Source organism: Microtus pennsylvanicus, chromosome X (genome assembly GCF_037038515.1).
Source record: "Microtus pennsylvanicus isolate mMicPen1 chromosome X, mMicPen1.hap1, whole genome shotgun sequence".
NCBI classification, from domain to species: domain Eukaryota; kingdom Metazoa; phylum Chordata; class Mammalia; order Rodentia; family Cricetidae; genus Microtus; species Microtus pennsylvanicus.
In genome coordinates this window covers 22,567,978-22,582,445 of record NC_134601.1, presented here as the reverse complement: position 1 = coordinate 22,582,445, position 14,468 = coordinate 22,567,978, and the positions used below count along the sequence as shown (strand labels likewise).

The 14,468-nt window shown below is 34.4% G+C and overlaps 1 protein-coding gene across 3 annotated transcripts in view; it reads right to left on the bottom strand.

The window, feature by feature from the left end:
• Diaph2 (diaphanous related formin 2) overlaps positions 1-14,468 on the bottom strand; it is a 736,918-nt gene that overhangs the window by 655,653 nt on the left and 66,797 nt on the right. For 2 of the 3 annotated variants that reach the window (XM_075958584.1, XM_075958587.1), the window contains exons 4-5: positions 10,867-10,971; positions 5,941-5,961 (exon numbers count right to left, since the gene is read on the bottom strand). In XM_075958584.1, the coding sequence (XP_075814699.1) occupies positions 5,941-5,961; positions 10,867-10,971 (126 nt within the window). The remainder of the gene's footprint in view (positions 1-5,940; positions 5,962-10,866; positions 10,972-14,468) is intronic. The other variant, XM_075958586.1, reaches the window with a different exon arrangement.

Below are 14,468 nucleotides of genomic sequence, written 5' to 3'. Positions count from 1 at the left end.
CACAAACTGCCATGCTTAGTGGTATTTGACGGATACTACTAGTAATAGATGGTTTACATCCAGGTGCATAGCAAGAACATTTGAACTTCCTTAGAACCTGTCCATAAAACAATCACTCAGTCTCTTGTTCTATTGACAGGGTCTCACACTGTACTTTCAGCTTTGTCCTTGAATTCCTATGGCTACTTCTGCATTACTTTCTTTATCATCCTGATCCTAGAAACCCACTAAGCTCTATTTTGGAACAAAACCCCGTAAATCACTCAATTAATGAAAACAATTCTCACATCCTGATTATGGGCAAAAGTGACACTTGTATTGAGCCTTCACTATGATGAGCCTGTCCTTTGGACTGAAATTATTTATAAAGATTACAAAATATAAAAAGCAAGAGCTTTTAAACATTTAAGATTGCCTATCTGAAAGACAATACTCCAGATTGCAAAATGTATGTTGCTGTTCTCTATGCTAATCCAACAAGTCACTGAGACATACACACAGTACTCCTGACTTAAAAAAGACAGTTGGGCTACAGTTTATGAGCCAGTGAACGAAATTCAAATGATAACTGATCTTTTCTCATCAGAAAGGTACAGAAAGTATATTTTAAATAGTAAAAGCCAGAATCTGCAACAGTGAGCCCCATTTTAAAAATCACTCTGTTAATGCTTAAAAACTAAAAAATGTCCTTGCATGGTCAGACTTTACTTCTGCTTTTGTGATCTTAGCTATTTCTCCTTGATTTACGTATCTAACTGAACTCATCATCTTGAACTCCGAACTTGGTCTTGCTCTTGACTTCTGTATGAATGTTCGAGTCATTTTAATCAGTAACGCTTGAACTTCCAGTCATTATTGCGGCACACATCTCTTCTGCCCTTTATATTCATTTGCTGAGGCTGATATAGTTCATATCCAGCCTTCCTTACTCTCTCCTCTATACCCTCCATTTAGTTCCTACTAAAAACATTCCAACTCATTCACGATACCACTGCAGAAACCACTTACTTGAGCTCTCTGTCCTCGGTCTCTAACCTCTGCAAAGTCTACTACTGTGAGTCCTCTCCAGCAGAAGCCTCTAATTCTGTCATTCTAAGTCTCAAAAACACCCAGGACTCTCCAATGACTATTCATACAGCTCTCCTACAATGACCGCAGCGTTCCTTTCCAAGTTTGGGGACAACTAGCTATGTCTAAATGTATTTTCATCCATTTGAACTAGCTCTTTGCATTGTTAATAAATACCCATTCCGGTCCTTTGCCCATCCCATGCTACCTACCCATAGTGCCCTCCGTTCTATTCCTCAAACACTCCGTGAACATTTCTGCCTCGAGGCCTTTGCACTTGGCATTATGTCAGACTGCAAAGCTCTTCTGTAGATATCTGCATGGCTCTCTCCATTTCCCCTGAATTCTCACTTGCTTACATAGCTTGCCTATTTAAAACAGGACATCCCTGATCACTGTGCTTTCTCATCTTTCTTTTTTTTTACATTTTTTCCTTCATAGCACTTGCCAAGACCTGTCATAATATTTGATATGTGTCTTACTGTATGTTTCCCCAACTAAAATGTTAGCTCCGTGAGTACAACCTGCATAGTTTATCATGCTAACAGTACAAGGAGTCCTAGAAATTAGGACCTGTATATTTAAATTGTGGTTCTTAGCTCTAGCTTTTTACAGGTCCTGCCAAGGAAGAGTGGGAATGGTTCATTCACGAGAAACGCTGACTTGCCATTTCCCTAAATGGAGCCAGAAGGCCAAGGTCTATACACACATTTCTAGGCTTTTGTTTCATCTTTTCTCTAAATAATAACACTGCTATGGGAAAGGTGGAGACAGAATGAGACTTGGTCTCTCCCACCAATTTTAGCATAAGCGGGAAAAGAAATTCATTCTTCTTGTTTCACGTATTTTATGTCCTTTTTTTCTGAATACGGGTGTGTATTAGAATGCAAAGTCAGGCATTATGGTCAGGGGCTCCTATAATAATTCCAAAAATATTGCCTGGTATATAACAGATACCTGTCACTCTGGGTTGAAAAAATAAAGGATTTGGGTGTGGCAGGATATGCTTGTAATGGCAGTATGTAAAGGTTATTGAAGGAAGATGAGGAATACGAGGCCAGCCTTGGATACATGAGACCCTGTCACCACACTGAGAGAATGAATGCATGTTAAATTATTGATTTATTTTTTCTGATATAGGGTCTTATTATGTAGCCCAGGCTGGCCTGGAGCCTAATATATAGACCAGGCCAGCCTTGCACTCAGAGATTCACCTGCTTCTGTCTCGTATGTTCTGAAGCTGAACGCCTTCATCAGCATGTCTAGCCATAAGTCAGCTATTTAAATTCTGGTCTTTTCAGAGGTAAAACTAACATTCCTAAAGTGCCCATTTTGCCCTAGACACTGAACTACTTATATTTAATTGCCTTATGTTTAACTCTATGAAGTTTAATCATTATATTTATATTTTTAATGTATCATTGTATAATCAGGTCAATTGTTCCTTTTTTTTTTTTTTGCTCTATGTAAGAATGCTTACTTTTATGTATATGGATAAACTATTCCTGGCTTGCAATAAAATAAAGTCAGTCATTTTAACTGTTTTCTAAATATGCTTTGTAAGATATTTTACTATGCAATAAAAACTATTTTGGTTCACAAAGTCTGACCATATTTATTTAGAACTAGAAGCCCCCAAAGTCATCATTCAGTCCCACTTCTATCTTACTCCAACTTCTCGACAACTTTCATCTTTTCACCTCATAGAAAGAATTTATAGAAAATCGTCATCTATTTTAGTGACCCTTTAAAATAAACGTGTCAGTAGTAACTTGTGACCTCAAAGGATGTTTCTATTGTTTTTGTTGATGTTGCTTATGTTGTTTTACTTTTTTCTCAAAGCCCAGCAATAACTCACAGCAAGTAACACCTGGCTTCCAATAAAGAGATGAAGTCTTCTTCTAACATTCAGCAAAATCCTTTCAACCTTTTTCTTTTTTTGGAGGGGGGAATTTCCCCCAACTGGGTTTCACTGTATTAACAGTCCTGGCTGTCCTGGAACTCAATCTGTATATACCAGCGCGGCCTCAAATTCATAGATATCCACCTGCTTCTGCCTCTCAAGTACTGGCATTAAAGGCATACACCATAACTGTTCAGCCTTCTCACTATTCTTGATCCAGAAATAATTGCTCTTCTACTTTTAAACCTACAAATAGCATATATTTTGTATGCAAAAAAGATACTTCATGGTCTTAATTTCAGTTTACAATGTAATTGCTGTGCTTTATATTTTTCAAATAATGTTTAGATAACTATTATAGTTAATAAAAGGATAAACTGGACATATGATTGACATGTTTATTTCTATTTTGAATATAGTAAATACAAATAGCCCACTGAAACCTATCCTGAACTTGGTATTTTCATTTCACAATGGGAAGTCAGAGGCTCATATATACCTATAAATTACTTAAGGTCATACAGGCCCTATGCAACATAGTCTGAAATCGAACCCATTTGTTTACGAATATATGACTTTCACCAACTATAGACTCTGTCCTACAGACACAGAAATACAAACCCAAACGATTATAAAGGCTAGAGGCTACTCTTCAAGTATGCTAATTACTATAAAGTAAAATAGGGATGTCATTTTTAAAAATCCCTTAGTGAATATATAAAGTGCTAGGAATTACCAAATAGAAAGGAAAAACATGTGTAAAAGAAAGAGCTACAGGAATTCCAATAAAGTATCAAGTGGAAATGGGATATGGTTTGGGGAATCAGAATAAAGAAAGGCTTCATACAAAAGCTGTGAAGTGAGTACAAGCAGAATAGTCACAAAGCTAGAATCAGTATGACCTAGAGATGAAGTTGTAGCTATGTCCCAATATCAGACAACTTTCAGGTTTGCTTTTTAAAGCAAATAGAAAAGCAACAGCAATGGTAAAAACAAAAAATTCAGCAGCAGGGCCTACTATTTCAGCTTGCAACCAGTGTTAGAGAATGAAAAAAAAAAAAAGGCCATGCAGACCTACTTCATTGTATATCCCATCTTTCCAATTTCATTCTGGCTCTTCCAGGACTCATGTTTAAATTAATGTTAAAATCTCTAAGTAACCACAATACTTAATTTGGTGATTTGAGAAATCTACTGTCTATAGCGTCTCTACGAAATTTCTACCTGCCTATTTACCAGCAAAAATACTCCTCCCACCTTTTGAAGATTAGTGAGCCCATGACACATAAACCCTTTGAAGTTGTCTTTTAACTGGAAGGATTTTATATATTGTTTCGTCTCTCTCTTTAGCTGCAACATAAAAAATAAAATAAAGTAAAATTAGGACGATAAAATTACCATAATGCATCCCTCCTACCTCTACTTTAAATTACACCTTCCTCATTTCCTGTAGAAGGGATTCCTACATTTTACTCTCTTTGCAGCAGAAGCTGATAGCACAAATGTGAGAAGCAGATGCAAGATCAGAAAATGGCCATGAAGAAAGACATACTCTGGATCTAATCATAGCACGTATCTCAAAACATCACCTTTCAGAACACTCTAGGACTCATGCACAGCCTCTGCCTTTGCCATGGCAATACAGCTTCTTTGGGATCCCTTTCTGTTCTGTACACCTGACTGTTGTCATCTATCTTCTTTCCCTTGAGAGATAGTTTCTTGAAAGCAAAAGCTGCGTTGATTGGCAAAAGAAGCAAGCAAGAGCTTTATTCTAAAATGTTAAAAACATGATGCTAGTGGACGGAAGGACTTACATGGGACAGCTTCTTCCTGCAACAATGAAAGTTTCAATGGAACTTAGATACTTGCTGGGCCACCAAAGAAGAAAGAGTAGTCCAGTTAAAAGCTAGTGTGTGCTTGATTCCAGAAAAAAAAAATGTCATTAGGAACTGTCAAGGGTTCCTGTCAGGATAAAGACAGGAGCAGAGCCAAAAACGACTTTTTAAAATGGAGGCATAAGATCAGAAAGTCTGCTGAGTGGCCTGACAACCTGAGTTATATCCCATGGTGAAAGGAGAAAACTGATTTGTGGAGTTGTCCTTTGGCCTTTACACATGTGCCATGGCACATGTACACATATACACACAGATAAATGCAACATCTCCCATGGAGAGAGAGGAAAGGAGGGAATAAATAAGGAACTTTTAAAGCAAAGTAAATGTTAAACACATCCACTAGGCTAAATGCATCATTATTCTGTGATTTTTAAAGATGCTTCATACTCTATTCTCCAAAGATATGATATACATTCAAGAAGACAAAGTAATTACAAACAACTCTGAAATATGATACGGGTAATTTCTGGATTGTTAAGAGGTATATTGTAACTGCAATACTTTAAGTACAAAACCCTTAAATGGTAGCACCAAAAGACTTAAAACATAAACTGATAATTTTAACATATCTACTTAATATGTGAAGTCCAGGGAAACATTACTCATAAAAAGTCAGAGCCAATATATACGATCCAACAAAAACAGCTCTTCAGGTCTCCTAACTGGTTTGGTGTGTGTGTGTGTGTGTGTGTGTGTGTGTGTGTGTGTAAGACATCATTATAAGAATTTGTGTAAACAGAAGACCATACTTGAGAAATACCCCTACATGCTCTAATAATAAACAACATACAACACACAATTTCAACTTCACCCAAGTTATCTAAAATGGCAGACATGTAATTTTCCAAGGAAAAAAAGAAAACCTTCAAGAAAACCCAGGTATACTCACTCTATTTTTAAAAGATATCCTAAAACTTTAAGAAAGTACTTAACTTAGCTAAATTTTAATTAATTGATTGTAATATTTAGCTTAACACTTTGGGAAAATCAAAAATTAATTATTACATGCAAAAAACACAAATCCCCAAAACAAAGATTTAGTACTAAGGGTAAAAATACATCTTTTGTACTTACCATAACTTTACTTCCAACTATCTGCATGCAGTGGTCAACAGAGAATGGTTATGGTGTGAAAAAAAACAAACAGCAATAATATTAGTAATTAGAAGCTTTGACAGAAGTTAAGTGTTTAGTAAATTAGTCAATGGCCTACTCTAGCAACACATTTAATGCTTTAGATCTTGAGGTGAAAAAAATACCAATATTAATGTGTGCCATTTAAAAACATATAGTCTACTCATAGGTATAAATAATGATTTGGAATTTTTAAAAATCGGTACTCTAAGGGGTTTTACATGCATTAAAAGTCTAAATATAAAATGTAATAGCAATATACACTCAATTATTACCCCATTCATAGCCCCTCAAAGAAATTATTAGTGGAAAATTTATTCCAAATATTGCTCGTTTTCTTTCCTAGCTATGGAAAATATAGTGTTATGGTCAGAATAAGTTATTTTAAAGTACAAATGTTGATTTAAAGTCATGCATCAAGTTTAGAAATCAACTTTATTTGAAAGCTGAATATTTTATATTGTTATAAATTTAAAATGCTTAATATCATTTTAACTTATACTTTTAAATTATAAGACAAATTTGTTCTTTTCTAGGTCATCCTATTGCTCCAAGTATGAAATCAGAGTTTTCTATATGACATGAAAACAAACAATGTAATTTATCCATAAAAATGCAAGGAAAGAGTCAGAAATTTGAAGAGATGAGACAATTTCTAGGATTGTGTTTAAAAAAAACAAGAAGAAACTCCAACACAAACATAATCTTATGCCAAAATCCAAATGTAAGCCAAATCACTGTTATCAGATTCCCATACTTGAATATCAAGCAGTGTACCAATAGAGCAAATTTACTATTCAAAACCATTGATGTGAGAACATTTATTATCAATGTATGTTATATTTTTCAAGTAGTGCTTTTAAAACAAACACCAAATTTAATTGAAAGTTAAGTAAGTATCTTCATCTAAGATATTACAAGATACAAAAAGATAATGGTGCTTCCAAGTAAATTATTTCAGAGAAATCCACAAGTCTCCAAACCGCAAAGCAAGTTCCTTAAAAATTAAGTCAGTGATTATTTAGATGAATAAAAGCTTCTTTGGTGCCACTAACAGTCATCTGAAATGGAAGATATGTTGTTGACCTAAGTTATTTCCTCCAACCGAAAAAGACAGAGGTTATATTTGTCCCTTGTTTCTTTAGCACAGACAAGAGACAAAAAAAAAAAAAAAAGAATGAGAGTCTGTGTTAACAATTAAGACAGGTTCATAATCAGTGAAATAACTAAAATGCAGCCCACTGAAGGCCTTTTTGAATAATTCATTTGGACTGCAAAATGATTTAATTTAGCTAAAGCACATACAGAAAGATATTTGATTGATTAGTCAAGAGAAGCAAGAAGAAAATAGTTTGGTCATATCTGGGTTCAACCGTTTCATGTTACCCGGCCCACGGAAGAAAAGGACCCGAGGGAAAGTATCTGATGATGGCGACAACACAGCCATAATAAATGCAGATGTATTTGCATGTGTACTACAACTTTCAACTAAATGCTTTATTGGTTAAGTCTACAAACCTATAGATAAAATTGATGTAATGATTTTGGATTATGTACTATTGAAGAGTTTTTTGCAACAATTATCCCTCTCAATGCCTCACATGTTGTCAAATGTGTAACCTAACATGTTCTAGAATCTGAATTTCATAAATAGTAATTAAAATTAGAAGTAAACTACTTCCTTAATATTATTACAAGGACAATGGCATGAAGTTCACTAACATTAGGACCCTAGTAAATAATGTTTCCTCATGAATGTGTCTACATATGTTGTTAGTTGTATTCAAGATCTTCTCTAAATCCCCAGCACTATGTGCCTCTTTCTGGGTTATAAATCAGTAGGGCAGCTTTAACAATGCCAACAGCTTGTTTGCCAGTTCTGCAATGGCACTTAAAAACCATACAATCTTCTTTGTTGTTTGTAACTATATAATCCATACAGGCCAACTCCCTTAGGTCAGGCCTAGAACCGCACCACCTACAATAACATGCATTTGGCTCCCAGAGCAATAAAAGCACACTAGGTTCTCCGCATACCTATTTAAAGTTCACTCTCATCACTGAGTTACTCAATCTACTATTACTTTAGTACACAAAAGTGTCTACTATAAGACTTTACATTAAGTGTGTGGGGATGACCAAACAATAGTTTTATAACATCAACTTGTGGTTTCCTTAATATACTCTTATTGTAACGAAATTAATGATGTAATACCAGACTTGTTTGTTTTAGAAACAGGTTCTGACACATGTCTGTGTGTTGCTTCATCATCTTTTAGTTCCCTTTCCCAGGAACACGATGGCTATTCCACACTGAGCTCATTTTTTCATTGTTAAAATTCCATATAAAAGAACAATGCAGTTCTTTAAAAGGGAAAACAAATTTTACATAAAAAATTAACTGTAGTCCTCCCATATCTTACATGTAACTATGGAACATTTTTTTCACTTTAACACTGGCTCTGCATTCAGATGATATCATTGATTACCTACAAAGCCTTTTTATAACATGATAGGTATCATCATTTCTGCATTAAATGAGGAAATATCTTTAATGGGTATATGAATATAATTAAAAAGAGTAAAAATGCACAAGGCAGGCAAAGCATATTTAACACCTAATGAAAGCCAGATAGCAGGGCAGGAACTTAAGCTCCACACACACCAACAGTCACACATTCAGAGATAATTGGTGCAAAATTGACTGTCACAATAATGAACAGGTACAAGCATTATTTCGTACTGAATGTTGTTATTTATTGAATGGCATCCCTCTTATCTTTAAAGAGAAATTACATAAACAATTTTCATAGTTTTAATGACAGAAAACAGTACTAATTAATGTCTCTCCAAGGTGAGAAAACTTCAAAACACTCTTTGTCAACAAGCACTCTTCCATCAAAATATTTGGCCCAAGAAAAATAATAGCAAAAAAATATAATCTTGGAATTCTTGTGAAAGAAAGAAGAGTAACAAGTATGCTGAAGGAGACAAATAAGGGCCATCCAATCAGTAGTACTAATTTCATGGCTACTTAAAATGGAAAATTTCATGTCTTATAAGAAATACTCCATTTCTATCATTTGAATTAAGCAGTTAAAATAAGCTGTTATCTAGCTTCTTCCCTTCCTCCACCTTTCTGCATTTCCTCCTCCCAATCTCTCTCCAGTGTTAGATGGAATCCAGAGCCTTAATAGGTTAGACAGGTGCACTTCATGCTAAGCTAGAGCCTCTGCCAGTGGTTTTTGATTTCAATATGAAAATAAGTATAATAATTCAAAGTGTACATTTCTTTGGTGGGTTGAAGAGAACACCATATAAACATAAATTAAGCTATGCTGCGCACAGATAATGAGTAATTATCCAAAGGTCACGGAATGAGAACATCATATAATCTTCATTATAGTCAGTCCCACTTACTCAAACAACACCAACAAATGAGCCAGAGACACTAACAAATTCTATCATTAAAACACCAAATGATTAGTCATATATTATCTCCACTTTGTACTCAGATCTAGTTATATAGATTTGCTAGTATACTTGCCTTTAAGCATTTGCAAAACAACACTGAATATATATGCCCTGCATTTCCTAAAGCATTTTACTGGTAACAATAACTTGAGTGCAAAAATGAGAAAAGATTCATCAGAATTTCAAAGTAAAAACCCTATGCATCACCTAATTCTATTGAAAATGATGCTCATGGCAAATTTTCCTTATCACTTGAAACATATTTCTGCCCTTGGATACCAGAGCCTAATTAAAAAACATGCTGTTGCTCTGCTCTGGCAGAGCTGAAATGCATTATGTTTAAATAGTTCAGCATTCAGATTTAGCTTGCCAAAAGTACAATATAGAATCAATACAATTACAAAATTCAGTAGTTGCTACTAGAATTAGTGTACTAAAAAGTATGAATGACATAGCCAAATATTGTTAGAATATACTTTTACAATGAAGGACGTTTTCTTCAGTGGTCAATGTTTTAAATTGAAAATACTTTGTTTTAAAGGTATGTGTACAGATACAGATATATAATATACTCATACACCTACATATAAATTACATATGTGTATGTATGAATATGTGTGTATACACACATGCATACAATGATTTTATGGAATCTGAACATGTAAAGTTCATTTCAAAAACACAAGAGATACATTTTGTCATATCAAAAATACAATTTTTCCTACAAAAAATTCAAATCTGAAGGCTACTTTTCAAAGAGCCCTAGAAGGGTAACAAGAAAAAAAAATTCTATTAAAGTTGTAAGTTTTTCTTTCTGATATCAAATTCTTTCAATGAAACATATGTTTAGGTTTTGAAATTCATACAGACTTGATTAAAGTTCCTGGTATGTGCTTTCCTTTATATTAAGGTGAGCTTTATCACACCAATTATGAACCAGCTTACAGTTTGCACTCAAAACATCAAAGCAAAATATGAAAAACATTCCTAAAAATTACATAATTAAATGTAAGCTTAATTAAAGGTGGCAGTGCTGTTTGTGTTTTCTCCCTCAAAATCTGAAATTTTCATGTAACAATGTGTGTAGTAGGTGGAATACCAGCAAACACTGCCAATTTTTAGCAACAGCATAAAACCTCTGCCCTCAAATTCACTGGATTCTGTCAAGAGATTTCTATATTAGTCTTTTGTTTATAATAATGGATCTCTTGTGTCTAATGGACAGGTCAGTACAGAGATATATATGCAAAATATGTAAAAGTGCATACATATCATTTCCTTAGTTGACAATATGAGTGTACATAGTCAAAAATTTAAAGAGTTGAGGTTTGTTAACTGTTAAGTAAACAGATAAGCTCATTCTCTTGGTGCCTGGGAAGTGAATCTACTTACAGATTTGGTAGTAGCAGAAATATACTGGACAACCATCTCACGCTTGGTGGTAAAATCCTTGTTTCGTAAAGGGGCCTTCTTTTCTTCGTTAAGGTTCATATCCTCCTGTTAGAAAGGACATTTACTGTGAGAATGGATGAATTATTGCTTAAATGCTTCAAAAATGATTAATGCAATTAATATTTAACAGCAAATATTTTTTGCATAGTTCACTATTATTTAATACTTGATATAACATAATTTTGTGTATATTTCACATGATTATTTCTACCCAGGCAGCGAGAAGAAGAAAATAATATTTTTAAACTATGCTACTGAACACTTTGTTGGTTCATAAAATAAATATGCATTACACAGTCCTATAGGAGCCATTCATTTATCTCAATAACACACACTCACACACACACCAAATTACCCTTGGTCCATGCTTCCCAAGGACCACTGTCACCAAGGAAAACAAATGTGATAGACAAATTATCAGGAGACATAACACCAAAAAAAAATTCTCAGAAAGTTGCTGCATATGAAAAAGAAAAAGAAAGAGGAAATCTGGCTGTGTGTCTATGTCTGTACTGGGTATTATGAAAAGAAAAACAGTCATAAATTACCTTGTATCAACTATATAAGTGCTTCATTATGAAACTTCACACACGTATAAAATACACTTTGATCATGTTATACCCCTTCTGCCACTTCTTATCCCTGTGTCTGTTCCTACAAACTATTGACTCTTATAAACTATTCCATTCCTGCTATTATAGCTAGCAGAGAACTCATTCATTGCATCCCCATTTGTGTACAGTTTAATTTTTGTTAATGTTTTCTTTATAGATTTGGATATGAAATATAGACAGGAAAAAATGAAAATATAGTAAAGTCAAAGGACAGAGACTCTTTTAAAATTGGAATCACTTACTTATTTAACATATACTATACATAAAGTACTGTGCTAGACAGTTAACACTGAAAAGCTGAGAAACTGCTTTTATAATAAAAATTAAATGTTATTATTTATGAATCAATGTCTGGTCCTTAGTATATGTTATTTAAGTTTGTTGACTAAACAAACAAAACTAATTCATGATCTAATAGGTACAAGTTATTATAATGGAGTCATGTATAAGATCCCTTAAAAACATAGGTCAGCAAAGATTTAGTCTGGATTTGAGTTATGAATAATGAGAAAAATCTGACTAATGGCCAGGAGACTAGTTAAAAGATGCCAGAGGTTATCTGTCATTTTTGGATGCCCAGCACCATTTACACAAGCTTTCTATATTTTAATGCATCCTCATATTGTCAATTTCACTTTAAAACAATGACTCCATAAAAACCGCATTTGTCTACTTCCCTTATATATAATTTCAGTACAGACATGTGGCTTAGTCTTCACCAATGAAACACATTTATAAAAGGTATAGACTCAGAAATAAACTATGTGAAGAAATAGGCCATGAACAAGCCATCCATCTTGCTGGTATGGGTGGCAACAGAGATGACGTAGATAGGGAGCTGATGGCAGCAGCCACATATTTTTTACCTAGACAGACCAATTGGTTCTGGAATGGCGACAGCTCCTTAATCAGACTATATTTCACTATGTAGCTCTGTAAGCAATTCCTATAATGCCATCTGGCTGTTGTTGCAGCTCTCCTGATTGAGAAGCAAACTACTATCCCTTAATACTTAATATACCTTTTAAAAATCTAGATTATGTATTCTTACACTCAAAAGTATGAGATACTGAAGCATTTCAAGTAAATACTCTTAACTGTCAAACTACAGAGGATGGTAGCTGGATCAAAGGAAATTAATTTAAGAACCCATGTAAATGTTTTTTTGAAGTCTGCATTTTCTCAGGCTCAAATATATACACCAGCTTCAGTTTGTGTTCAGGTGACATCGATTACAATCTATCTCTATCACCCCCAAATATTCTGAGGCTTCCCTTTCATCTTTAAATAACATACATCTATTCATTTGACCTTGGATTTTATGGTGTCATTGGCTAAGCACCTCATATTGGGCTACTGCCTCAAAGCATTATGATGAAATTTTTGTCTGATATAAAAGTAGCTACAATGAATCTATATCTCCCGAGTACAGTCAACTGTGCAACTGTGAGAATGTTCTGGATTTTGTAAACCTGTGGACATAACTGAAAGGGTGGTAGTGTCATCCCTCCTTGCAGGGACAGCTCCTCATTAGTACCTCCATTTGATTTTTATTGGCACATACTGCAGTGATCAAGTCCTCAGAAAAGCAAGGCATTGTCAGAAAACAGGCTAGACAATAAGAGGAATATAAGATTATACACCTCAGAGAATGCTGTCAAGATTGAGTGTGATCATACATATCAAGCCTGGTGTACACTAACCAGTACCCAAAGAATGATATCTCCCACTAATGCTATCAATTGCCCACGCTCATTTTGGAAACTTCTTTTCACTTAACCCATTATGCTTTAATACTAGGTTCACAGTGACTGTTACACATACTATGTTGTTTCATACGCCCCAGCATTTTTTATAAGATGTCTCTCCTTCTGTCACTTCTCCCTCTGTGAGCTGCTGCCTCCCACTCCATCCATATCTGGTCAGTTTTTATACTTTAAACTATACTCTTCCACTAAACTTTCCATAAGATTTTCTGCAATGGCCCATTTTAAAATGGAAACCTTCCTCTTGTTCTTCCATACCAATTTTATTTATAATTAACACTTTGTCATAGAACTATCACCATAAAACTCTAGGGTTACTGAAGGTCAGAACTTACTTATCTCTGTAATCCCAGTCAAGATCCTGGTCCTTGGAATACAGTAAGCCCTTAACGAATACTTTTTGAGCCCATGTGATATTTGGAAACTTTTCTTTAAACACTATAAGTTGCCTCAGAATCATCAGCTGCCTACATTGGTTAGAAATGGGTAGCATTCATATGAACACAAGAGTCTATAATGACTCATTTCATTCTTATAGAAATGAAAAACATACTACTAATTATGCATTTGATACTTTCAAATCATTAACTCCAGCTTCATAATACAATAATAAAACTAAATAGAGCAATACTCATAACTCAATATTAACTCTAAACAACATAATTGAATATAAAACTACTTCTAAACACAGAGTTCTTTCAATAGTCAAAACACAAAGCAAGTTTAAGCATATTTCATGTTTGTTTAATGTATCTACAATACATGAGGAATGTAGTGCTAAAATGATATTGAAGTCTAAATAACTGACCACTTAGAATAGCGTTCAATTAAGCCATAATTGTAAACATCATTTCTTTCCTGTTTTCACATATCTAAACACATTCCTTTACTCCCACAAATAGTGTTTGATTTTTTATTGTTTTGTTTTTATTTCTTTTGGTGCTGGGACTTGAACCCAGAGTCTCATGCCTATGCAGCACATGCCATAACATTGGCCCACACCTATAACCCCAAACACTGTGTCACTAAAGTGATAAAGAAGTAACTCTATAAAACTTGAGCCAGATGAGAAGGTTAAAAGCTGTACCAGCTGGTTATTACTTCATTTACACTTTCATGCATTCTTTTGCATCCCTCTTTGGTTTTCTCTCCTTCCTCTACC